The 26,512-nt window shown below is 35.2% G+C and overlaps 1 protein-coding gene across 1 annotated transcript in view; it reads right to left on the reverse strand.

Moving 5' to 3' along the window:
- The window catches only part of LOC132112572 (aarF domain-containing protein kinase 1-like), a 119,403-nt gene that overhangs the window by 13,041 nt on the left and 79,850 nt on the right, over nucleotides 1-26,512 (reverse strand). The window contains exons 8-9 of the mRNA XM_059520111.1: nucleotides 15,125-15,274; nucleotides 13,534-13,731 (exon numbers count right to left, since the gene is read on the reverse strand). Coding sequence (XP_059376094.1) covers nucleotides 13,534-13,731; nucleotides 15,125-15,274 — 348 coding nt within the window. The remainder of the gene's footprint in view (nucleotides 1-13,533; nucleotides 13,732-15,124; nucleotides 15,275-26,512) is intronic.

Genomic DNA, 26,512 nt, shown 5'->3' on the forward strand with positions numbered 1-26,512 from the left:
TTTGGTCACACTTTATTTTAGGGTCCAATTCTCACTATTAAATAACCATTAACTATGACTTTTGCCTCAATTAACCCCTTATTTGCTGCTTATTAATAGTTTATAAGGTAGTTGTTAAGTTTAGGGTATTGGGTAGGATTATGGATGTCATGCATTATATGTACTTTATTAGCACTAATAAACAGCCAATATGTTAATAATAGACATGCTAATAAGCAAGTAGTTATTAGTGTGAATTGGACCCTATGCTAAAGTGTTACCATATTTTTTATATATATATATATATATATATATATATATATATATATATATATATATATATATATATATATATATATATATTACTATAAAACTTTCCATGACTTCTGCAGGCCTGGAAAACACCATTTAAAAATTTTCCTATATTTCCAGGTTTTTCATGACCGTGAAATGCATGGTAATTGTGTTGCGTGTGAAGTTTCACAATAATTTAGCAAATTCCAAAATCTGTCATAAAGCTTAATCTTCATGCCTTTCAACTTAAGTTGTAATTTCTTTTTAATTTTATTAGTTTAATTTACTTGAAGAGTAACTCAATGTAACATCACACATTATATTTCTTGTCCGTATTTTTCACATGCCTGATGACGCATTCTGCCTTTCAGCAGCCGGGCACAATATCTCTGCTTTCGCCTTCTGCTTTTGAAGTTAGTCTGCACATCAAAATTCAACTACAAGGCATCTCTCCACTTTAAAGACGAGGGGTAATCATGAGGTAAGTCACCCTGCTGCTCAGTTCATGCGCCATTGTCCCCTGATGACTCTTGGGTGGACGCGGTGCACTGCATAAAAGGGTCAATCGCTCTATGTGGACATGAATTGGACAAAATCAGAGACAGATTGACTGTGTTGTTCTACCAGCTCAGACAGCTGGAGAGAGACAGTCCTGATTAGCCATGCCTTTCTCTATCTCTGCCTGTTCAGTACAAGCAGAAGTTGAGAATATGGTCATGTCCTAGCGGCCCTCCCTCTGGGGATCTTGGTGAGCAGTAAGAGAAGGCCCAGGACTGCACATAACTAACCGGCCAACGGAGTCACTACCCATCAAATCAGTCAGCATTCAGGAGCATTGAGATTGATAGTCAGGCCTCAGTCGAATACTTAATGAAGAAAAATTCACAGCTGGCCCTAGGAGGAAATAAGGGAGAGGAAGTTAAAATAACAATGCAACAGTCCTTCTGCATATTCAAGAGTGCTTCAAATACACATTCCATTTCATCCCCGTGAGGAGTCAAAATCACTACATAAAAGGATTAACCGCTTAGTGCTCTCAGCTCTGCAGCTTTCTGTATCAAGGCACTGAGGAAATGGGTCAGTCTGATCAAGAGGATGGAGGGCCATTGGGAGATTTGGAGAAATGTTGGCGAAAGCCACCTTCTGATCTGAGTAAAGGCCTATATACGGCACAAATAAGCAAGAAACATGCACAAAAAGATTTTAAAACAATGCATTTCTATCAATCTTTTAAAAATATTGCAATAGGATTATCAGTTATTCAGACATTACGTTGATATTTAAGAGAGAAATAAAGGTTCTTGGCATCTAAACTTTTTCAAAAGAATGGCAAAAATCTGAAAAGTTAATAGTTTGTAAATATAATACATTAATGCATTTACATCAACTAATCAACATAGTACCAGAACTGTTTATTGTAAAGAAGTAACAAATATGCCACATAAAATTTTTTTGGCAAAATATGCAAAATGACATTTCAGAGATATATAAAAATGTAAATGTTTATTGACATTTCTAAATGCAAAACTGCATAAACACTGGGCCGCTAACATATACTAAAACTGGATGATGCAGAAACAACACATTTTTAATGACTTCAAAGTAGTAACTGTGTCTGAATGCTTTAAAGAATAGAAAAAAGAAGAAGAAATTACTTGAAAGTTTGAAGAGAGACGAGGTACTTTTCTATTTTGCAAAATGGCCCAGAGGTACAATAAATACCAAGCTGACTTGGCAAATGTGACACTGGTTTCTTGTGGCCAAATGCTGACAAAGTGCAAACAGACCTTGTTCACTTTAAAAAAATAAGATACATTTCAAAACAAAAGGCTAAACCAACAAACCTTGAAGTAAATTTGTTCCACATTGAGACAATATGCCTGAGACCTTTCAAGCATTAATACCAAGAAAAGCTATGGAAAATATCTGGGTTATGATTTGATTTAACTGTGACCATCCGACTGCACAGACCATAAAAGAAACCTCTACTGTAAATGGAATTAAAATGTCACGTCTTTACTCATCCACTGAGAACGTACGCAAGCATGATGCTTTTAATGCATGTATACGAGAGCTGCGGCTTTTAATGACGTCTGTGGGGTTAGTAGTAGTCAAGATTTATGATTTACTTCATACATGAAGGGAGGCTGGTAACTATTAAATTTTTTACACATCTAAAAATGATTTAACTGCTTAAATGCAAGCTCGCTGGATGAAGGGCTATTTAGAACTCAGCTTTCTGACAGTAAGCCACACCAGGACAACCCAACTTTCTACAGCTGTCCGCCAAATAAAAAGGCCAGAGCCACTCAGAGGAGAGCTTAAGCTCTTTCTTTTAGCTGAGTGTGTGCCCCTGTCACAAAGCCTGAGGCTCAACATTACGTACTGAAGGGTACTTCAGAAACAGAGGCCCAGACAGAAACAAGCACACTCAGGATTTTGTTTGTTTGTTTGTTTTCCCACTCTTTCTCTAAAGTGGGAAAAAAGGTGAGACTGGCAGGTCTGAAACCATGTAGGGATAGACTTTCAAAACCTTTGTTTTATAAAACCTGTTGGTTATAAAACTTTGTTAACCCTTCTGTTAACTCTGAATCTCCTCATCTCTGATGGACAAATAAAAACAACTGACCACGGGAGACCTGGACATGCTAGCATATAGGTTTATATAGCAGACAGGTCAAACACTCTCTCTCTCAACCATATGCTGCTGCGGGGCAGACATTATGAGACACGGGTCTGATCAGCAAGGACAGTGCTATGAACAGCCAAAAAAACTCTCCCTTGGGATGAACACAAAACCAATTGCACAGGAGGGAGGCTATTCGTCCTGCCCCCACAATTCATCATTCACATAAAGGGCTCTATGCAAACTGAGTATTATTAGCAGGGGTTAAGAGTCCACGCTTTCCAAAAGAAAAAGCTTAAACTTACTAACTACTACTAACTTAAACAAAGCTGTATAAAAATTTAATAAAATGTATTTTTTTAATTGTATGTAAGCCTATGTGTGTTTATACATATATATTTATATACATATATATACATATATTTATATACATATGTATATGTATATGTATATATATATATATATATATATATATATATATATATATATATATATATATGTATATATATATGTATATATATATATATATATATATATATATATATATATATATATGTATATATATATATATATATATATATATATATATATATATATATATATATATATATATATATATATATATATATATATATATATATATATATATGTGTGTATATGTATATATATGTGTGTATATGTATATATATATATATATATATATATATATATATATATATATATATATATATATATATATATATATATATATACACATACACACATATATACAGTACAGACCAAAAAAAACACCTTCTCATTCAAAGAGTTTTCTTTATTTTCATGACTATGAAAATTGTAGAGTCACACTGAAGGCATCAAGGGCTATTTGACCAAGAAGGAGAGTGATGGGGTGCTGCGCCAGATGACCTGGCCTCCACAGTCACCGGACCTGAACCCAATCGAGATGGTTTAGGGGTGAGCTGGACCGCAGACAGAAGGCAAAAGGGCCAACAAGTGCTAAACATCTCTCGGGGAACTCCTTCAAGACTGTTGGAAGACCATTTCAGGAGACTACCTCTTGAAGCTCATCAAATAATGAAGCTCACCATTAAAATAATAGTTTTCTATTTGAATATACTTAAAAAAAATAATTTATTCCTGTGATGCAAAGCTGAATTTTCAGCATCATTACTCCTGCCTTCAGTGTCACATGTAACATCCAGTCTATCACATGATCATTTAGAAATCATTCTAATATTCTGATTTATTATAAGTGTTGGAAACAGTCCTGCTGTCTAATATATTCTAATAATATATTTTCTTTACTATCACTTTTTATCAATTTAACACATCCTTGCTGAATAAAAGTATTGATTTTATTTAAAAAGAAGAAAGAGAAAAAAAATTACTGACCCCAAATTACTGACCAGTAGTGTGTATTGTTATTACAAAATATTAATATTTTAAAAACATAGCTTCTTTTTTTTTTTTTTACTTTTTATTCATCAAAGTATCCTAAAAAAGTATCACATGTTCTGACAAAATATTAAGCAGCAGAACTGTTTCCAACTTTGATAATGAATCATCATATTAGAATGATTTCTAAAGGATCATGTGATAATGATCCTAAAAATTCAGCTTTGCATCACAGAAATAAATGATAATTTAAAGTATAATAAATTTAAAAACAATTATTTTAAATTGTAATAATATATCACAATATAAATTTTTTTCTGTATTTTTGATCAAATAAATGCAGGCTTGATGAGCAGAAGAAACTTCTTTCAAAAACATTAAAAATAGTAATGTTTCCAAACTTTTGGTCTGTACTGTATATATATACATATATATACATATACATATATAATACATTTATTTTTATGAAATTACATTTTTAATCAATATGTTTATATGAAATTTAGTTTACAAAGTTTAATTTTCTTATCTATCCATTTGTACATCCTCTCTGTCTATCCGTCTTCACTTTAAGGAAAATTGTAATATTTAGCCAAGATGATAAATCTTGGCTAAATATATTTATATACAGTATTAATATAAACTATACATGTCTCATCTTCTTTCCATCTTAACAGTTACAGTTAAATACTTGAAATAAGTGATGTACATGAACATAAATTGTCAAAATAAAAACTTTTGGATTTCTTACAAAATAATAATTAATAATTATTTTGATTGACAGTTCATGCATGTATAAAGCTCATTGCCCTGACTCTCCTAACTTCTGAGCTCTATAGATGTCCTGAGCTCTAGCCACACACTAAAACTTTCAGATTTCAAGGAAACAGTAGTTTTTCAGTTGCTTTTCTCTGCTGTCAAGAACTGAAAAACACAGTCAGACAAAACAATCCATTTAAAGATGGAGAAAGAATGTCAGAAAAGACAAAGACTTTAGCACATACTAGATGAACAATGCAGGAACTTGCATTTAGGCAGTCATATCGTTTCTGAGAAGTTTAAAGGGCAAAGCTATTATGTTCAATTCCATGTTCTCAGCAACATTTGAGAGGGTCAGCTTTGTCAGCCACATTTTCCATCACATACAACTCATCGCTCATTCTACAAAATGACTGTCACACAAAGAAAAAAATAACTAAATAAAATGTGTCTTGGATATTCGAAAAGTGATCATGATATTTATTATTATTATTATTAAAATAAATTATTAAAAAATAAATATTAAAAAATCTAAATATATAATAAAAATAAACTATCTTTAGAGTTGTGATGCCAGGCAGTGTGATGCCAGGCAGACTGGTAGTGCACTCACATTCACTGCTCAAGATGCCCTCTGGGTCTTTGTTTTCACTTAGAATTCTCTGGTTCAAAGCTCAGTAGTTACTTTTCCATTTTAGCATAAACCCAATTTCAGATAACAGACCCAAAGCCAACAAAAAACTTTGATTAGGACTGAGGAGAAACCTCTGGAGACAGAGGTGTTTGCAGAGGAGGCCTCTCTTCATCCGCCGGAGGAGATCGATTTAAAGGAGATTTTTTTTTGTTTCACCTCACTAATCAAAATCGTAGGTCACCCCGACTACATTCACGCGATAAGCTTCATGTTTACGTACAGAAAAATGCTTCACTCATCACAAGGCATCTATATAAAAGTCCTTCCATGCTAGTTTTTGGTCTTGAAAGATCTTGATGTTTTGGTGGAGTAGCGTAAATGTCTTCCACTGGATCTACCTTGGCTTTAACCCCTTTTTTTTTTTTTTTTTGTTAACTCCTTCACTCATCCCTCTTCCTATGGCTCTATTCAGCCCATATCTATGATCTACAGACAGGTTATGTCTCTAGCTCTCACTTCCTCTCAATCTTTTCCATCTCTTTGCCCCTCCTTGCCGTCTTTCTCCAGAAATGTTTCAGCTCTCAATTCATCCACAAAGCGAGCATTTCACCAGCACAATGAACGTAAATTGCATTCATTTCAATTTCAGCACTAATGTTCTTGATGTTTGTTCCAGTTTCACAGCAAAACAAACAAAATGGAATACAGTTCCGTTTGGTGAATTGCAAGATTAGGATTTAGAGCATATTTGTAGCCAAGTCGTTCTGCCATCGCTGAGAGAAACTCTAGTTCATTTGGCTGAGGTCCCAAATATTATTATGCTCTGTCTAATCAGGCATGTAATTAGACCACAACAAGTATAAAATATGAAAAGAAAGACATTGAAAAATGCATGTCAGTGTCATATATGAACATGATCCTAATATTTTTAGGTAATTGCATCTATAATTTCAGCATGTGGTGTCAAAGACATGGTCTAGCTGAACCTCCTTGCATTTTTGCATGTTACACATCAGTTCTAGCACCTGTACATTTTTTATGTTTGTATGATGAGTTAAATATTAATATATGAACCTGTGTTCAGACATAACACACACACAGGCACACACACACACACAGTATATACAATCAGTATATATATATATATATATATATATATATATATATATATATATATATAAATCAAGGACTTACAGTACAGGAAGTCAAATAAAGACAGTGAATGCATAACAGCATATTGTAGGTACAACATACTGAAAAAAAAAATATATATACATGTGTAGTTAATAGGGCTGTGGTTTCTGTGGGCTGTGGGCAGTGGCAGTGCTGGGTAGCAGGTAATTGCTGAGGCAGACCTATGAGAGGCTGATGGAGAGAAAGAGAGAGAAGCCTTTTATCTGTGGAGGTCTGGCAGACGAGGAGTGCATGTTCTCTAATGAGGGGGCAGGCCCATATTGACCAGCACTCCACTTCACTTGCAACACTAATGGTGTGTGTTTATCAAAATGTTTGAGTGGTTTTGCCTTTACTGCACTTCAATTACAGAAACCTGTAGCTCCAGTTGAGTTTTTGTGCTTGTGTTTGCGTTTTCTTTTCATGTGGACTGTTGGAATGAATGTTGCTGTCGGGAGGAAAACAACAAAGCTGAACAACAGAAGTGGAGGTTTTTGATATTGATCTGGTATTGTGGTTGGTTATACAGAAAGATCTGGACATTCTTGAATGAATTTAGGTTTCTCATGATCTTAAGAATCTTTCGATCTGAAGACTAAGAATTAAATGCTTAAAATTAGTGTTGCTGTCAAACATAAATGGTGCCTATTTATAAATGTATTTTACAAAATTAAAAAGCTATCTATATATAAAGCTAACAGGAATAGCAACAATAGTACTAATAGTATATTTATTACAGAATATTATAAAATGTAAATATAACAAAAATAATCAAAAAATATTACATATATATATATAAGTACACACACACCTACATATATGCATACATACACATATGTACAGTACATACATACAGACATACATAGAGACTTACATACACACACACACACACACACACATTTGTTTTTGTGATAAATGGGGACATCCCATAGGTGTAATGGTTTTTATACTGTACAAACTGTATATTCTATCGCTCTTCACCAACCCTACACCTAACCCTCACAGGAAACTTTGTGCATTTTTACTTTCTCAAAAAAACTCATTCTGTATGATTAATAAGCGTTTTGAAAAATGTCCTCATAAGTCATAAGCCATTACATAAATGTCACAGACAAAACACACTGCATGCATCAAAGCAATGAATTTGATTAACTGACAACAAGCTGGATTCTAAAGCAGTAAATATTCCTAAGGTATTCATATTATTTTAGCATTTAATGACCACGTGTCAACCTGAATGCTGATTGGAGATTTAATGAAAGTGCATCTCTATTCAGTGTTAGAATGATAGAAAGGAGCTTCTCTGGTGCTACCGCTGGTTTCTGTAGAGACAACTGCATTAATATTGATAGCTCTGTACAAAGCAGGCTGGCTGTGAATAGGAAACACACTGCACTGGACACAGAGTGTTTAAATACTGAGGGCCCTTCAGATGGTCCGGAGGCACCTGTGATCCAGAGCTCGAAGCACTGTTACTAAAACAGACACCAGCTCACACACAAACATATGCACTTATACTTTTGAGGATTTCTCATTGACTTACGTAAGACACACCTCTGGAATAGCTGACCCTAAAAAATGAAAATCTGTTAATGACTGTTAATGATGACTCATGCTGTCAATCAAAACATCTCAGAAGCAACAGATGCCCAATAAGAATTCTGAGAAAAATGACAACAGTGGCAATACAAATATCTGAAGAAAAACATGAATGGTTGAATGCACATGGTTGAGTAATATAACAATTCAAAACTTTATAATTTATTTTGGTATCTTAAATGCTTAGTATTTCTAGACATTTGTGGAGTGCAGAAATGTCCACCCTGCTAAAACCGATGGCACGTCAGCTTCCCGTCAATCAAAATCACAGCAAGTGCTCATAACAAACATTATATACTAAAATATAAAGAAGTAATTTGGTCTCACAAAAACAACCGCTGCAAGAAAGCGGAGAAGGCTGGTTTTGTTTATTTATTTATTGTATTTTTTCCTTCATAGCTACACCAGTAAACAACTTTAAACTTATAATAATAATAACAACTCTAAACTTAACCAGAATACTGACTTAGTGTCCAGCTCTGCAGTCTAAGTGAAAAACTCAGTCAAGAATGAAAAAAGATTCCTTTCACCTGTCTGGAAAGTACTTACTGTCTATAAACACTACGAACAAAATCTGCAAGCACACTAGAATTTTCTCTGATGTGTAAGGTCCAATTCTTGCCATTAACAAACCATGACATTAACTATGATTTTTACCTCAGACTCCTAATTTGTTGCTTAATTTGTTGTAAGGTAGATGTTGAGTTTAAGTATTGGGTAGAATTAGGGATGTAAAATACAGTATATGCTTAATAAATACTAATAAACGGCCAACATAATAACAGCATGCTAATAAGCAACTCTTTAACTAGTTAGTGAGAACTGGACCCTATACTAAAGTGTTCCCACAATTTTTGTACCACAAGGTATCTTAGAACTATAATATATACTAGTGTATATACCACTTTAAAGAACCTTTTTAGAGAGGAACCTCTTCCTCTCTATCTTGTCTTCTAATCTGTCTAATAAACTTGGTACTGTGTATTATGAATATTATACGAATATGTTTTTCTTTGTTAGAAATTACAATATACAAATAAAACAAAAGCATCCACTAAATGCATAAATGTAAATGAAAGGTTTTATGGGTGATAAAGAAAATTCATTAAACCATAAATGCCAATAAGTCCTTTATTTTTAAGAGTATATTTCAATACAATCGGATCCATTATACGTGCACATGGACTAATTATTAAAATGAATACCTGGGTACATATTTTCACCTAAACCACTGGTAATGAGTTAGGACAACAGCAAAGGTAAAATAAAAATATGGCACAAAGGAAACTTTTTAAAAAGTGCATGGGCCAGTGACACCATGGGGGATTGAAATCAATCATGATTCATTCTATAAAATAGATCACAGACTTCTTTAACCTCATCTGCTAAATTAGACAATTTAAGAAAAAGACTCCAAAGCCGCAAAAATTGACAAAGGAAGCAAATTAGCAAATGTCTTGCACTGTACAGAATCGCTCGATTTCATTCTTAATATCGATAAATGTTATTAATCTTTTAGGTTTAACTATGTCACATAATAAAGTGAAAAGCTTTTTCGAAAAGATGCACCATTTACAAAATACAAAGACATAAGATATCACCAAAGGCCCAGTCGATTTGTAAATAACCCTGTGGAAGCAGTGGAGAAGCAGTCAGTGAATGGAAACAGAGTGTGAGGTCAGATGAGGCAAGTGTGAGGTGTGTGTTTGCATCTGCTCACTCTGACCTGTGTGAGGTGAGCCATGCGGACAGCTCTCCAACACTCAATAAACCTCGACTATAAATATGTTCCTGAGCATTGCTTTAGACCGGCTGAATTTCGAATTATTATTCATATTGAAAACAGATGTGCTGCTTAATTCTTATGTGGAAACCGATTTTTTTTTCTCTCAAGATAACAGCATTTAATTCAAATAGTAAATTTCAATTATTTATATATAAATAAAAAAAATCTTACTGATCCCGAACTTTTGAATGGCAGTGTACAGTTTATATATATTTATGTTCATTTATATATGAAATACTAAATAATGTCTACTTGACAAATGGTGGTGATTTTGCTCTCTCTGATTTCACGATCTGAATTAACAATAAAACCCTTGCACAAAGTATATTAAGAATTCGTTGTCTTCTCTTCTGGAACATAAAGCATGAAGCTCTGTTGTTGTAGTTTTTTTAACGCCCATTATTCTGTGCTAGCAATACAATGTGTTCTTATCTCTCCATTCTTATGCAGATGAGACAGCCTCCCTTTCTGCAAATGCCACAGCTGTACATGTGGAATCCGCCTTTATAACTGCCTGTAATTATGGCAGACCAGACTACTTCAAAACATCCTGGTAATTTTGATGATGTTGGGGGGAGGAATGGCTGCGGCTTGGAGAATCAGACGCTTTCAGAGGGCTAGGGAGAAGGGAAGAGGTACTATGCCCCGCTAAAAAAGCACACCCAACACGAGTGGCCATGGCCATAATTATCCTCGCAAAGGCTTTTGGGTAATTAATCTACAAAGAAAAGCCACCTGCAGGAAAGTGCACTCCAATGCCGCACTCTGAGATGACTGACTAAATAGGCCTAAGTGGAACGCTCCTAAAACTGATGGGCATCAGAAAACAAGTAAGCAGCAAATCAGCTAATAGTCGAGTCAAACACTGGTACTGTATCCTGTTTGGTTTTGTCAAATTAAATGGAGCAAAATAAATCAAGCTTCACATATGTATTCATGTAGATTTGAATCCAAATGGCTTACTTATATATGACTATAGAACAGAATTCATTATTCATCATTCATATATAAACACTTTATATAACTTTAGATAAATGTAAAAATGTTAACGAATAAACGTTGAATGGTTTACTTAGAGATGACTATGCATCATACATTAGAACAGAAGGAAGTATTCAGTACTATAAAAACACCAAGCTTTTATAATATTTTATACAATGATTTAAACTTTACATAATACATGTTAATAAATACAATTTAAATGGCTTAGTGATATATAGCAAGCTACAGAATTTATATTAAGAAACTGTATTAATATTTAGTACTATAGAAAGAAAAATATTATAGTTTTTTAACAGTACTTAATAGTATTTTGTAAAGAGTATTTAAGTTATAGTAACAGATTGCACTGACAAAAAGTATTTTAAAAATAAAAGATTTACATTTATATAATGTTTAAACCTTGATATGCATAGTCAACCAACAAAACAATCACATATTTTATTATTATTTATTAAACTTATATTTAAGTTTATATGAAAAACAAAATCATAATATAAAGCTTAGTGTGTATTATTTTTATACTAATACTAAACATTTCCGTTCTAATATGCATACTGAAAGCTTAATATTTACCTATTCATTATATATTAGGCCTATACTATTATGATAGCTTTAATGTGGTAACAAATAGTGTGTAAGTGAAGACTTCTCTGATATAATATGCTTGTACGGCCCAAACTCTGTTTTACGTCCCGTTAAAAAGGTTATGCAATAAAAGTATAAATAAATGTCCCTGACACCCTCCAGATGGTCAAACGTCCCCCACAGAGGACAGCTCCGGCCAGGCTCTCTCTACTATCCCTCTACTATCATCACACTGACCCAACAGCACTCCTCTGGCCACAGGGCCACCAGGCCAGCCACCTGGGCAGTTAGTTATGCAGTTTTAATGAGAGGACAGGTTAACCTTGTTCAGAAAAGTGGTTAACAGGTGTTATTGTGGCCCTTTGCCACCACTAACAATTAAATAGCACTTCAGTTTTCACATCTCTAATGTTGTTCAATATTGCCTGCAGAAGGAGGGGTGTCTTATGTTTTGACCAGTCCCTGGTATAGACCCGTTTCTGACAGGAATGGAAATGAGGTTGTGAGGGATAAAAGTACGGTGTATTCAATGGGTTGCTTTGCTGTTTAACAACATAATGATTGTTCAGCTGACAAAAAGTCTTCCTTGGGGGAAAAAAAACACTTTCAGTAAACAAAAATTCCATTTAGGCTAACAGTTTTGAAAAGTTCTGAAAATTACATGATCTAGGGTTTCTACAGATTTTATGGTGGAAACCTGAGGACCTTTTTAAAACCAAATAAAGATAATTTAAGAATTAAATGAAAGGGGGCACAATTTATCAAGTGATCTAAATGTTAATGTCTAGGAAGCAAACGATAAGTTTAATAGGAGTACTTTAAAGATTGAAAATATACCTTTCAACTGATATCCATTACTTTTTAATTCATTTTACAAAAAAAAAACAAAAAAAAAAAAAACAGACTAAATAGCTATGATCTCAACCACAGAGAAATAACTTTTACTGTACCTTCTGATCACACTGCAAAAAAAAAAGAAAAAGAAAAAAAAGTGATCCCCATTATTTTTCCTTGTGCAAATATCTAGATACATTTACTTGAAAAGCTAAAGATAACAACTATTGTTTTCATTTAAACTGATCAAAATGAAGTAAGCTTATGATTAGATCAAGAACAGATAGGGAAAATAGTTTTCATACCCCATTGACATATTTGTTCTTGATCTAAGGATTTATCTATTCATTCACGATGGGAAAACAAAAGTACTGAGAAATATATTCATTTGCAATTGCTGCAATATTTAAGGCCATGAGTTTATGAATTTAAGTCTTTCTGCTCTTATTTAATATATATCTCATATATCTCACATCAAGTAGCAACTGTTCTGGGAATAAAGCTAAAAAATACACTACCAGTCCAAAGAATGGACAAACCTTTTTTTATCCTGATCTTAAAAAATATCTAAAGCTCAAACTATTAAACTTAAGTGCTTCATATTAGTTTTATAGACAAATATGTATTATGCATATGTATAAATGGCTCTATGTATGTATTAATTGTTTTTAAAAAGGTTGCTACTTTGGTTTAGCTAAAATATAAGATCATTTTTTGGACCTCTACATAACATTTGTGTTATTTTATATGGAAAACAGTATTAATAAAGAATAAGTAGGTGTTTTAAAACTACATATCGATAGAGTGTATCAAAATACCATCAAACATGCAAAATAAATGGTATCAGTTTAGCTTAAAGATTACCTCAGACTGAGTGACAGGTGTCTGGCTGATGCCAGCGTTTACTGACGTCCAGGAGCGGGCAGTGAGGATACAAGCAAACAGAGGATAGAGATCCCCTGAGCCCAGACGCCTGCTGTAACGCTCGATGCCTTTCAAGTCTCCCTTTATCAAACTCTGCCACAGTCTGCAGTAGTCCAGCCTGAAGTCCTGGTTCAGCACCTTGGACAGAGACACAACTTGTTCTGTTTGTGTTTGTGGCATCTCTGAACAAATGCTTCTCAGTAAAAGAGTGGCAGTAGAGTTACCAAACGAAACCATACAATTAATGAATGTTCTCAAACTGGTTTCTCTAAGCCCAAAATATATTTTTACCTCTAATTTAGTGTATTGGTTGAGCTAAAATTAATGGATCGAACTAGTCAGGATGTTCAAACAATCAGAGCAATATTTTGATAACCACATTTTCACTCTTTAAGAAGGCTTTTAATCCTTGATTTGATCAAAAATACAGTAAAAAGTTTAATATTGTGAATTATTATAATTTTAAATTCCTGTTTTCTATTTTAATATTTTCAGCAGCCATTATCCTTCAGACGTCATTCTTATATACTGACTTGTCCAAACTGCCCCAAACTTCACGTTTGATAAGAATGAGAGGGCCCCTTCATCTCTGCTTTCAGCTTTAATTTCTTCTCATTATTTATTTTCAAAATGGCTGTGCTGCTTAATATTTTTGTGGAAACAAAACTTTTTTAGGATTCTTTGAGGAATAGAAAGTTCAAAGGAACAGCATTTATTTAAAATAGAAATCTTCTGTAACATTAGTCCTTACTGTCAGTTTTGATCAATTTATTGCATCCTTGCTGAATAAAAGTATTAATATCTTACTAAAACAATCTTACTGACCCCAAACTTTTGAACGGTACTGTATTTATGAACAGTCACAAAAACCATAAACTAATAATCGAAATATAGAGAACTATTAAGAGTCTTAGAAGGTTGAGTAAATGGAAACTTGTGTTTCATGAGGTTGTTAGTATTACAGAAAGACAGATTAGATTACTTGATTGCTGTTAATGTGAAATCTTGTGGGCCTCATTAACTGCTTTGGGTTAAAGGCCAGCAAATCCCTCATTGAGACAAACACAATTCACTGGAATACCACAAGGACTACATAATTTTGCCACTCCAAATAAATTAACTCAGACACAACCCATGGCTTTCAGCAAACTTAACATGACATGCCATGAATTAGCATTTTGGACCAAGAAAGTAACCAAATGTCATTGCTAGAACGGCTTTATCATATTTATCACCACATTATCTCCATGGATTTATTTAGAGCTGCCACATCTTCTGGGAATACAGAAGTTCAGTGAACTGCAGGAGAGCATATACTGGTGTGTTTGCATATCTGCTTGTAATAAGAGAGAGGTGGAAATATGCACTTCTTAAAACACACTAGCTTCGGGGCAACCTAAATGAAATGCTTTTAGTCTGCTGCGGCCTGAGTGCACAGCTGACCTGGGAGCCAGCGGGTGAATAATGGGGTGTAATATGTGATGAATTTGCTTCTACGTGGAGTCTGTGGCGGCCTCGGCCGATGTCTTACCTGATAAAGGCCATGATCGAGTAACACAATTTCCGTCTTATTGCTTTCAGGACACTTTCGCACCAGCACGTTGCCAGGGTGAGGATCGCAGTGCACGAATCCGTTGACGAATATCATCTCACTGTATATCTTGCCTAGATTCCTGGAGATCTGAGGAAAAGGAAGGAGAAAGGAGAGGAAAGTAAAGAAATATAGATATAAAAAAACTGTTTAGATACTAGATACAGGTTAGAGAACATAGATACTCATGCTGTATAGCACCTTTATGTGACAACTGGTCTTAAAAGCAAAGATTTATTTAAATACTACGTTGTTTTGTTTAATCCTATAATGCACAATATATATATATATATATATATATATATATATATATATATATATATATATATATAAATATTCAAATGGCACACTTATATTTATATACAAATGCACACTAAGTTTTACACAAACACACTATTGATTACTAATCAATAGACACATACTATTGTTTAATTTAGTGTTACTCGGTAAGCTATTTATATTAAGTAACAATACTTAAAACAAATAAATATATATATATATATATATATATATGATATACAAATAAGTAATAAGCAATATAAATTGTTTATTATATTGCAAATAAAAGCACTTTAAGTACACAAAAATAAGCACTGCTATATAATGCTTACATCTTCATGTAAAGTGAAAAATGTCTGTCATTTTTTTGTTTGTTTTAAATAACAGGCCAGGGGTAGCTTTAATTTCCTCTGATTTATAGGACTACTAAAAAAAAGTGGAGTATATAACACTGATTAAAATGATTAAAGCAATCCAAGTAATTGACCTAGAAGCATAAAAAAAGCATTGCAACTTTTCAAAATAAGAGAACAAAAAAAATTAAGAAATGGCAGAAATACAACATAGCAAAAACGTCCACTTCTATGTAGACATTTAATATTACATAAAACGTTTTCCCGAAGATTCCGTGGCCCCAACAGATGAGAAAGTATTTATTATAAAACAACCCCCGATGCAATTATTCCACCCACTCTCACTCTTTGAAGATAAGTTGTGATAAGCATCTCCCCTCAGCTGTGTTATAATGCAGAGAGCCAATGTGAAGTAGGATAAGGAAATGTCAGCATGAAGCACAAAGAATAAATCAAGCATCTATTCATACTCCCCTGGCTGGTGTCCATTTACATTTTACCCCAATAATTGGAATTCATTAATTGTTTAGCTTAATTGTTTCATTTCTCATTTATTTTCATACAGTAATTACAGGACAGCACAAATTCCTTTGCTGCCTTGCAGGAACTGGTATTTTCTTCTGGAAATGCAAATGTAGCCATTTTTTTAATTTATGCCAAAAAAAAATTCATTGGAATGTGGTGACGCATAAGGCATTTTTTTTTTTTGTTGTGAGTTGATGTATATGCTGTAGCACGATACATACTGATCATGCCCAGACAAACATGTATGTATAGGCTGCAAACACATGGCTGGGAGTTTATGAAACCTTTGTGAATTGTTGTGATTCATTGTAAATTGCTTTTCAAGATTGTGTAGCTTGCAAAAGCGGTGATCTAAATCCATTATGCAATCCAAAATGTAAAACAATGACAGTGTGGTGTGACTCAGACACCAGAGCTCCTGCTCTGAGCTGTATGAATGTCCAAACACCAAGAGGCTCTTATGAGAACAGACAGTCGTAGTCAACACTGGTGGCATATCAAAACAAAGATTGCAGATCATTAGTTAATTAAAAAGTTGCAAAAATAAAAACAGTTGTAAAACTGTTTATTCTTAAAGGGATAGTTCACCTTATATTTTAACTATCTCTTGATAAACTTCACCAAACTTCTAAATCAACAGATTAGCCCCTGTTATTTGTGTTAAGAAAAACAAAGTATCAATATTCACTAAAGTGCGTAAAGAATGCGGAAAGGTCAGACAGTCAGACACCTAAGTAACCCAAAGCTTACAATAATAATCACTATACTAAAAGCAAAGCATTCTGGGATGGCAGAGGACCCCTAAAGGCCTGATTGGGCATGCATAGACAGCAAGAGGAGTTTTAGTATGCTAATAAACACTTTAGGATGCAGCGGATGAAAAGCTCATCAACAGTGCCCTTGGAGGGAAGACGCAGACGAATATCCCCAAGGCAGGGCGCGTTGCGAAGGGTATGCAAAAGGCAGATTAAAAGGAGTTGTGTGGACCAAAGTGAACTTGATGCAAGAAAAGCGAAAGTGGGTAAGGCTGTTTAAAGGTGAAGTGAGTAGTTTTATAGGTCATTGCTTGGTGGCTTTATCTAATTGTGAACACACGATATGAAAAATGTGTAATGTCTTATATCTGTTGCTAAAAACTAACAAAAAGGTAGCAACAAATGTAGCTCTCATGTTCAGCCCATGCAAAAAAAAAAAAAAAAAACACTACAAATTTGCCAGTTTATGCCATTTGCCACTAAAAAAAGTAGAGTTGCCTACACTTTGCTGCAGTTAGAAGAACCAATCATTGTTTAAAGGTGTTCAAACTTATACATTCATATAATACAAACTTTTGGTATTTTCTGGCGGTCAAATCTCAAAAGGTCAAAAGTCTCTTATGCTCACCAAGGCCTTGCTTCTTTGACAAAAAAAAAAAAAAAACTTAATATTGTGAAATATTATTACACTCTAAAATATCAGTTTTCTAATTTAATATATTTTAAAATATAATTTATTCCTGTAATGGCAAAGGTGAATTTTCAGGAGCCATTTCTCCAACCTCCAGTGTCAATCTTGATCCTACCTGAAATCATTCTAAAATGCATATAATTTTTAAAATGTGTGAAATTATGTAAAGGTTAAACAAATAACCTTCTGCATTTAAAATGACCAGTGTCATCATTTCACTTTAAAAACAGTGCAAAAATGTAATCAATATCTCACAGAAAGAAAAACAAAATGTCAAAATGATCAATTTCATCCATTGAAGAAATAGCCAGAAAATCAGGAACCGTATAAGGTCACTGGGCCCTGTTAACCCCAAATGTTAGAGGGAGGCCATTGCTACAACAAATATTTGCCAATGATTAAAGAACGCATCAATGAAGTGAAAAATTAGCTTGCAGCATTGCAAACAAAAGTCCTATCTATCCTCCACTTCCTGTTCTCTCCATGCCTCTCTGCCGACTTTCCAGGATCCCTCTCCGCTGTCTTCTTCTGCTGGGGTAGAAGTGAGTGCATGCAGAGAATAAATCATATTTTCTGTCCCATTTCACCAAACTGATGAGTCCGTTTCCCTGGCAGCATCAGCGCGCCATCCGTGGGGAGACGACGAGGGTATAGGCTGCTCTGACAACTTCACCAGCACTGCATACCAAAGAAGCTGAGGGAAAAAAAAGGGATGCATTCCTGCCAGCGGCCAACACGTACACACACCAAATGAATGTGTGTCTGACGTGTGTTTGAAGTTTCAGCAGAAAGGGGGCTGGTGTACCGATCACACGAACATGTGGAATGACTCAGCAAAGGATTCCTTTAATGCTGGAGTCGGTGGTTTAGAAAGATGCCGTCTTCACACGTCTGCTACTATGGTGCAAAGGGGGGTTCAACCGGCCAGAGATCAGGGACGGGACAGCTTCTTTCAACAGCATGCTAAAAATAGCTAGCGGATGGAAGCATGAGACGACTCCCACCTTCCTTTTGAACTCGTTTGAAGATGTGGTTCGTGTCACAGGACACAAAGAAATCACCTGCCAGAGAAGCTCTCTTTGGGGACAGAAAGATGCAGACGACAGAGAAAGGTGCCTTTGTGCGCACGTGTTATTACCTGCGAGGCCGGCCTGAGCGGATGATGTCTACCTGAGCATTACCTGAACACAGCTTGCCTGTCGCGTCGCACTAGATTGAATTTTTTTCAGAAGGGCCGATGCAATTACTCCTACTGGGGCTCTTGACACCGAATAAAAACGCTCCATATGGACTTCTTCTGCCGGCCGAGTGAATATCGTGCCATTGTGGCACTGCAGAACGACGAGAGAGATAGAAAAACATCTGAAAGACTTTCTCTCTTTAAGTGTCTGGAAAAAAAAGAAGTGTTACAGACAATTCACACAGTGAAAGTTGTTTTTTGTCTGACACTCTTAAAAATAAAGGTTTCTTAATGGCAGGATGTTTCTATGATTAGCTTTCTACATCTTTGGAACCTTTCCATTGCACAAAATATTCTTTATAATGGAAAAAGGTTCTTCGGATAGTTTAAATGTTCTTCAAAAAATGGTTATTTTAACCATTGGTTCTTTTAAGAACTTTTAATGGAAAATTGTACTGCTGCATTGATATGAAAACCCCTTTTTATATCTTTCACATTTCTGAATGAAACCAGAGAGAGGAGTACAAATTTAGGAAAGGATTTCATTATATCCTTCAGGACTATTATAGTTTTTATCATTTGAATATTACTTTGATCAGTTTTTATTTTCTAATTTTTAACTTCGAATTTAATTTTGTTGCTAGTTTTGTATGGGTGTATAAATATTATATCTATCTATCTATCTATCTATCTATCTATCTATCTATCTATCTATCTATCTATCTACAACCCGAAATCCGGAAAAGTTGGGACGTTTTTTAAATTTTAATAAAATGAAAACTAAAGGAATTTCAAATCACATGAGCCAATATTTTATTCACAATAGAACATAGATAACGTAGCAAATGTTTAAACTGAGAAATTTTACACTTTTATCCACTTAATTAGCTCATTTAAAATTTAATGCCTGCTACAGGTCTCAAAAAAGTTGGCACGGGGGCAACAAATGGCTAAAAAAGCAAGCAGTTTTGAAAAGATTCAGCTGGGAGAACATCTAGTGATTAATTAAGTTAATTGATATCAGGTCTGTAACATGATTAGCTATAAAAGCTTTGTCTTAGAGAAGCAGAGTCTCTCAGAAGTAAAGATGGGCAGAGGCTCTCCAATCTGTGAAAGACTGCGTAAAAAAATTGTGGAAAACTTTAAAAACAATGTTCCTCAACGTCAAATTGCAAAGGCTTTGCAAATCTCATCATCTACAGTGCATAACATCATCAAAAGATTCAGAGAAACTGGAGAAATCTCTGTGCGTAAGGGACAAGGCCGGAGACCTTTATTGGATGCCGTGGTCTTCGGGCTCTCAGACGACACTGCATCACTCATCGGCATGATTGTGTCAATGACATTACTAAATGGGCCCAGGAATACTTTCAGAAACCACTGTCGGTAAACACAATCCGCCGTGCCATCAGCAGATGCCAACTAAAGCTCTATCATGCAAAAAGGAAGCCATATGTGAACATGGTCCAGAAGCGCCGTCGTGTCCTGTGGGCCAAGGCTCATTTAAAATGGACTATTTCAAAGTGGAATAGTGTTTTATGGTCAGACGAGTCCAAATTTGACATTCTTGTTGGAAATCACGGACACCATGTCCTCCGGGCTAAAGAGAAGGGAGACCTTCCAGCATGTTATCAGCGTTCAGTTCAAAAGCCAGCATCTCTGATGGTATGGGGGTGCATAAGTGCATACGGTATGGGCAGCTGGCATGTTTTGGAAGGCTCTGTGAATGCTGAAAGGTATATAAAGGTTTTAGAGCAACATATGCTTCCCTCCAAACAACGTCTATTTCAGGGAAGGCCTTGTTTATTTCAGCAGGACAATGCAAAACCACATACTGCAGCTATAACAACAGCATGGCTTCGTCGTAGAAGAGTCCGGGTGCTAACCTGGCCTGCCTGCAGTCCAGATCTTTCACCTATAGAGAACATTTGGCGCATCATTAAACGAAAAATACATCAAAGACGACCACGAACTCTTCAGCAGCTGGAAATCTATATAAGGCAAGAATGGGACCAAATTCCAACAGCAAAACTCCCGCAACATCATAGCCTCAATGCCCAGACGTCTTCAAACTGTTTTGAAAAGAAAAGGAGATACTACACCATGGTAAACATGCCCCGTCCCAACTATTTTGAGACCTGTAGCAGAAATCAAAATTGAAATGAGCTCATTTTGTGCATAAAATTGTAACTTTCTCAGTTTAAACATTTGCTATGTTATCTATGTTCTATTGTGAATAAAATATTGGCTCATGTGATTTGAAAGTCTTTTAGTTTTCATTTTATTAAAATTTAAAAAACGTCCCAACTTTTCCGGAATTCGGGTTGTATATACACGTATATTAATATATATTCAGTTTTAGGTATTTTAGTAAATCTGGTTAACAAATTGTTTTTTTTTATCACTTTTAATTTATTTTTAGTTTAAGTTAACCAATAATCTTGGTATTATAAAGTAATTTCCTAGGCAAAATTACAAGCAAATGTTTTACTTTTTCATGCAAAATTAGACCTGGAACAGGCATTAAGACAGTAAACGGTGTCAATTTTGATTTCAAGCTGACACAAGAAACAGGAGGAGGAAACCATAATGACATGAAGCTCAGATCATAGTTGGCCTAAAATGCATAGGGTATTAAAAACTGGAATGACTAACCCCAAATGACTCCTCCTGGATGACAAACCAACTATTCACCCTTGTCCCAAGTCCAACCAAAAACCCCAAACACATTCTTATCACTCACATTCTCCATCCTGGGCATCTGAGCTGATTACATCTGCTTATTTATGGAGACAATATAAAGCGAATGTCATTGGATTTAACTAAAAAAGCTGATTTATTTAAACCTTCCTGTTGTAATCTTGGCCCTGTGCTGATCAATACAGGGCAAAACAAAGAGAAAGGCTTTTAACGGAGTGCAGCACTAAATCTACTGAGCCGCTCTCTGTGGCTGGCACATGTGCGGCTGAATTGGCAGATCTGTGAGGGAGATAAGAAGGTCTGGGCTTCTGGTATAATCATTCTCTCTCTTTCACAACCCTGCAACACAACATACACAAATGTCTGTGACAAAAGCTTTTAATACCGGCAGTTCTAACTGGCCTTTCCGGAACTTATGTATTCTTCAACCTCCAGTCACCACAAGATGATGAGAACAGAAGCTTTGAGAATTTAATAAGGAGTTGGGATAGAAAACAATGCTCAGATATAACATGCATCTAGGGATGCAATAAATATTAATATGTTGGCTGATACAGTCAATAATTATTCTGTTTATTAAAATATGTAAGTAATCATAATTACACAAAAAATAAAAAAAATATAACAAAATGGATATTAATTTTGAGATTTGCTACAGAATACTTTCAACTATTTATTAAATAGCTAAAAAATTATGAAATACATTTATATTTTTTTTATTGTAAAGATGATATGAATACATGGGAAATTCTATACTAATCTGTCTGAACAACAAACTAAAACTATCGTTTTAAATGCTTCAAGTGGATTCATGGATTTACAGGCATCATGTCATGATAATATACACTATGAAACAAACAAAACTAAAATGGAAACCAATTAAAACCATTAAACAAAACATTTTCTTTATTTTAAATAAAATACATGTATAATATAATATACTTGGATTTTATTTTTAATTTAATTTTTTTATTTCTAGTTGCCAAGGCAGCATTTCCCAATTAAATAACTAAAACTGAAATATAAACCATAATTAGTCACGTATTTTATTTTATTTTTTCATTTCAAATGGCCCCTTTAAAAACAATTATATTTCAACTCTTTCTTTTTGTAGCTAAAATTTCATATTTTCTGAAGAAGGTATTGTGAGAGGTTGCTAGGTAGTTGCTTACTGGTACAAAAAAGGCAATAACAACCAAAAAAATCTAATAATAATCCCACAACATGGCCATAATAAATGCCGTACATTTATAGTCCTCTACACATTTATGACGTCTGGTCCGGTCTGATTGATCATTGTGTGTGACTATGATGGTTGAGTGTAGTTCCAGGGCTCAGTTAAAGGCCCGGGCTGAGCGTCAGGTACTGAAAGGAGTGTTTGTTTCAATCTGCAAGCATGTCATCCACTCTAAGACAAGCTGTCTTCTTTAATATCTCACCTCCGCTGCGCTTGTCAGTCGGGATTTCCTGTTAGGACGCCTCTGTTTGACCTAAATACTGACAACCGCGACGCACACATAAACGGAGCCAGAGAACGGCTCGTTCCGGCACCTTGACACTGCCTTCTGCAAAGGGAGGGGAAAAAAAGGAAAAAAGGCATGCGTTCATAATATCAATTATACACTGTATCATTATCCACAAGTCCCTTTCAGCGGGAGGATAAGCCAGTGCAGGCTTTTTGTACTGTCAGCGCCGAGCACTGTCGGCATGTAGAAACACGACTCACAGTCACCTTAAAGAGGACGAGCGGTCTGACAGGCAGAGTGCGGCGGAGCTGGAAAAAAAAGTCCTCCATTACAAGCCGCTAATGCATAACAACACAGAGCATTACTGAGAGGCCATTTACAGTCCTCCATCCCATTAATCAGTGACCAGTGGGAGAAAGAGTCACCAGCACCGCAAACAATTGATCTCAAAGGGATGCCGTCTTTCAATTATGGTAATTAATTACGTCTTTTCTATTTGTTATCTGGTGGGTTGGACAGGGGCGACAGTGAAGAGAGAGCTCAAGTGTGTTGCAGCAGGAGACGACCGCTGGAGAACCATTCTTCACTGTCACATGACAGTGTCAGTGATTGTGTTTGATTGGACGACGTCAAGCGCACACTGAAATATGGTGGAGAAATTCACAGGCTTCTTTTGTGAGGCTGTTGGTAAACAAGTGGATAGTTGTTAAGGGATAGTTCACCCACAAACCCACAAAATTCTGTCATTTACTCACCCTCATATTTTTCCAAACCAATAGGAATTTGTTTCTTCTGTTGAACACAAAAGAAGATATTTTGAAGAACGTTGGTAACCAGACAGTTGCTGGTAGCCAATGGTTTCCAAAGTATTTTTTCCATTAGTATGGAAGTCAATGGCTATCAGCAAATATCTGGTTTAGGGCTGCCACTAACAATTATTTTGGTAATCAAGAAATTGGTCAATTATTCTGATGATTAATTGAGGAATCAGATAATTATTATTAACTTGGTAAAGGCTTTGGTGCGTATTTGTGTTTGAAGATTTTGGAAAGTTTGTATTTGTATTTGCAAAATGCAATCAAGGATTTTTTTTTTTTTTTAATCAAGTACTTGAATTCAACCAAGGAATCATAACAGCCCTAATCTGGTTACCAACATTCTTCAAAATATCATCTTTTGTGCTCAGAACAAAGAAAAATTAGACATTGACTAACATAGCCTTCTCAGAGTCAGTAAAGAGTTCTTGAAAACTGTATTTATACAGTGGCCACCACATGTTAGCCTGACTACCCTCAAAGACTTCGTACTTCCGCTCAATTTCAGTTCGCTTCTGTACTCGGTCTGAGATAGCAAACCATCTCCCAGTTTTCCTCTGGCTCCACAACAGCCGGCCAATCAACGAACGGAGGGCTGGCTGAGAGCCATGACGTACAGTAGATGCTAAGCCCCGAGTTTAAGATTGTAGTTCAGGTTAGGGAAATCGAAAACGACAGTGGACATGGAGACACGGGATGCTATTCGCTCTGTTGTGGAGAATATTCCCGGCATTTGCCAACTGAAGCCCGAACAAGAAGAGACATTTTGAATGTAGGTGATGTTGTGGTCCTACTCCCGACAGGTTTTGGGAAAAGTTTAATTTATCAACTGTTACCGATCGTCAGCAAGAAACTGGGGAGGCCAAAGTCCGGCAAGGCGATAATTGTGTCCCCCTTGGTTGCTCTCATGGAGGATCAGATTAAGGAGGCAGCAAAACTCGCTCAATGGTTTTGATTTCACAGCATAGCTATGTTTACTGCAGAAGTTTGAGGCGGATAACACACATCATAACCAAACGTTATGTGATTGGCTTACGGGTACAACAATGATTTTAAACTTTAGACAAGCGCCCCCCCATGAGAAAGTAAATGCCTGTCAGTTATGCCCTTCCAGACTCTGTCAAGAAGCAAAACAAAGTAGCAGAAGTTGGTATTGCCAGGCTAACCACATGTACATCCAAACACATCATTATAAAACCCACTGCATCACTTGTCAAAGCACAAAACAAGGGCAATGTAGCACAAACTGATCCAACAGTAAGCCTTAAACACTTCTGAGGAGACAAAAAACAAACATGAAGTGGTTCCAAACAGTCAAAGATTTGGTTTGATTCAGAAGATTACAGTCTTTCACACCTTATTATTGCAGTAATGACTCTTTGAGACAAACCGAATCATTTTAGCGTGCCTCACAACAGCGTCTCTCAAAGGGGACTCAACTTCCGAGGAATATAATCGAGTTTGAGGATTTTAATAGGCGCTGGAAATGAAGGAGCAACACTTGACAAGCGGCTTCACTCCAGCGCTGGCTCTGCTCTGTGTGCCAGCTGTGCGTCTTCACCTCCTCATTACATACTTCATAATAATCACACATAAATAATATCAACACATGCGCACACACTGCCAGGCTCAGTCAGATCATAAAGAAAAGCGCACTTGTGTGAATGTAGTTTATATGATTCCGCAAAACACACCTCTTAGCAAAGTTTGTTTTTGCCAAGTTTTTATTAACTTAGAACTTATCACAGTTTACACCACCACAAATTGATTCTTTTTTTTAAGACCAATTTTTATGCACCACTGCACACTAGTTTGGACATGTTTGATTTGTCTAAAATATTCCATTGATCAAAAGAGATTACTTTTATGTCAAATAAATGCTGCTATTTTTTTTTTTTACTTTCTATTCATAAAAAAATTTAAATAAAATCCAGAAAAAATTATCACAGTTTCCACAAAATCATAAAGCAGCACAAATATTTTTAAAATGTATAATGTCTCTAGAATGCCAAATCATATTACAATGATTTCTAAAGGACATTGTGACACTGAAGACTAGTAATGGCTGCTAAAAAATTCAGCTTTATTGTCACAGGAATAAATTATATTCTGAAACACATTACAACGGAAAATAATTATTTTAAATTGTAATAATATTTCACAATATTACAGTCTTTATTGTGTTTTTGATCAAATAAACGCAGCTTGATTAGCATACAAGACTTTTAAAAACTTCACAGGCTTCTTTTGTGAGGCTGTTGGTAAACAAGTGGATAGTTGTTAAGGGATAGTTCACCCACAAATGAAAAAATTTCTAAATTTCAAACTTTTGAACGTGAGTGTATATACATTGTACATAATCTTTACTCAAAATTCACTTATAAATGACAAAAAAGCTCAAAGCCAACACAACACATGTAGGCAACACAAATTTCAGTCTCTTTCATGTGATTATTCCATCCTGTCCTGTTTCAATCCATTTTAAAAAACGAATGCCAAAATTAAAATAAAATAGAAATCATTAATGAATGAAATGAAAGTTGTGATATTTGCCAAGTATGGTA

This window comes from Carassius carassius, chromosome 32 (assembly GCF_963082965.1).
Source record: "Carassius carassius chromosome 32, fCarCar2.1, whole genome shotgun sequence".
Lineage (NCBI taxonomy): Eukaryota > Metazoa > Chordata > Actinopteri > Cypriniformes > Cyprinidae > Carassius > Carassius carassius.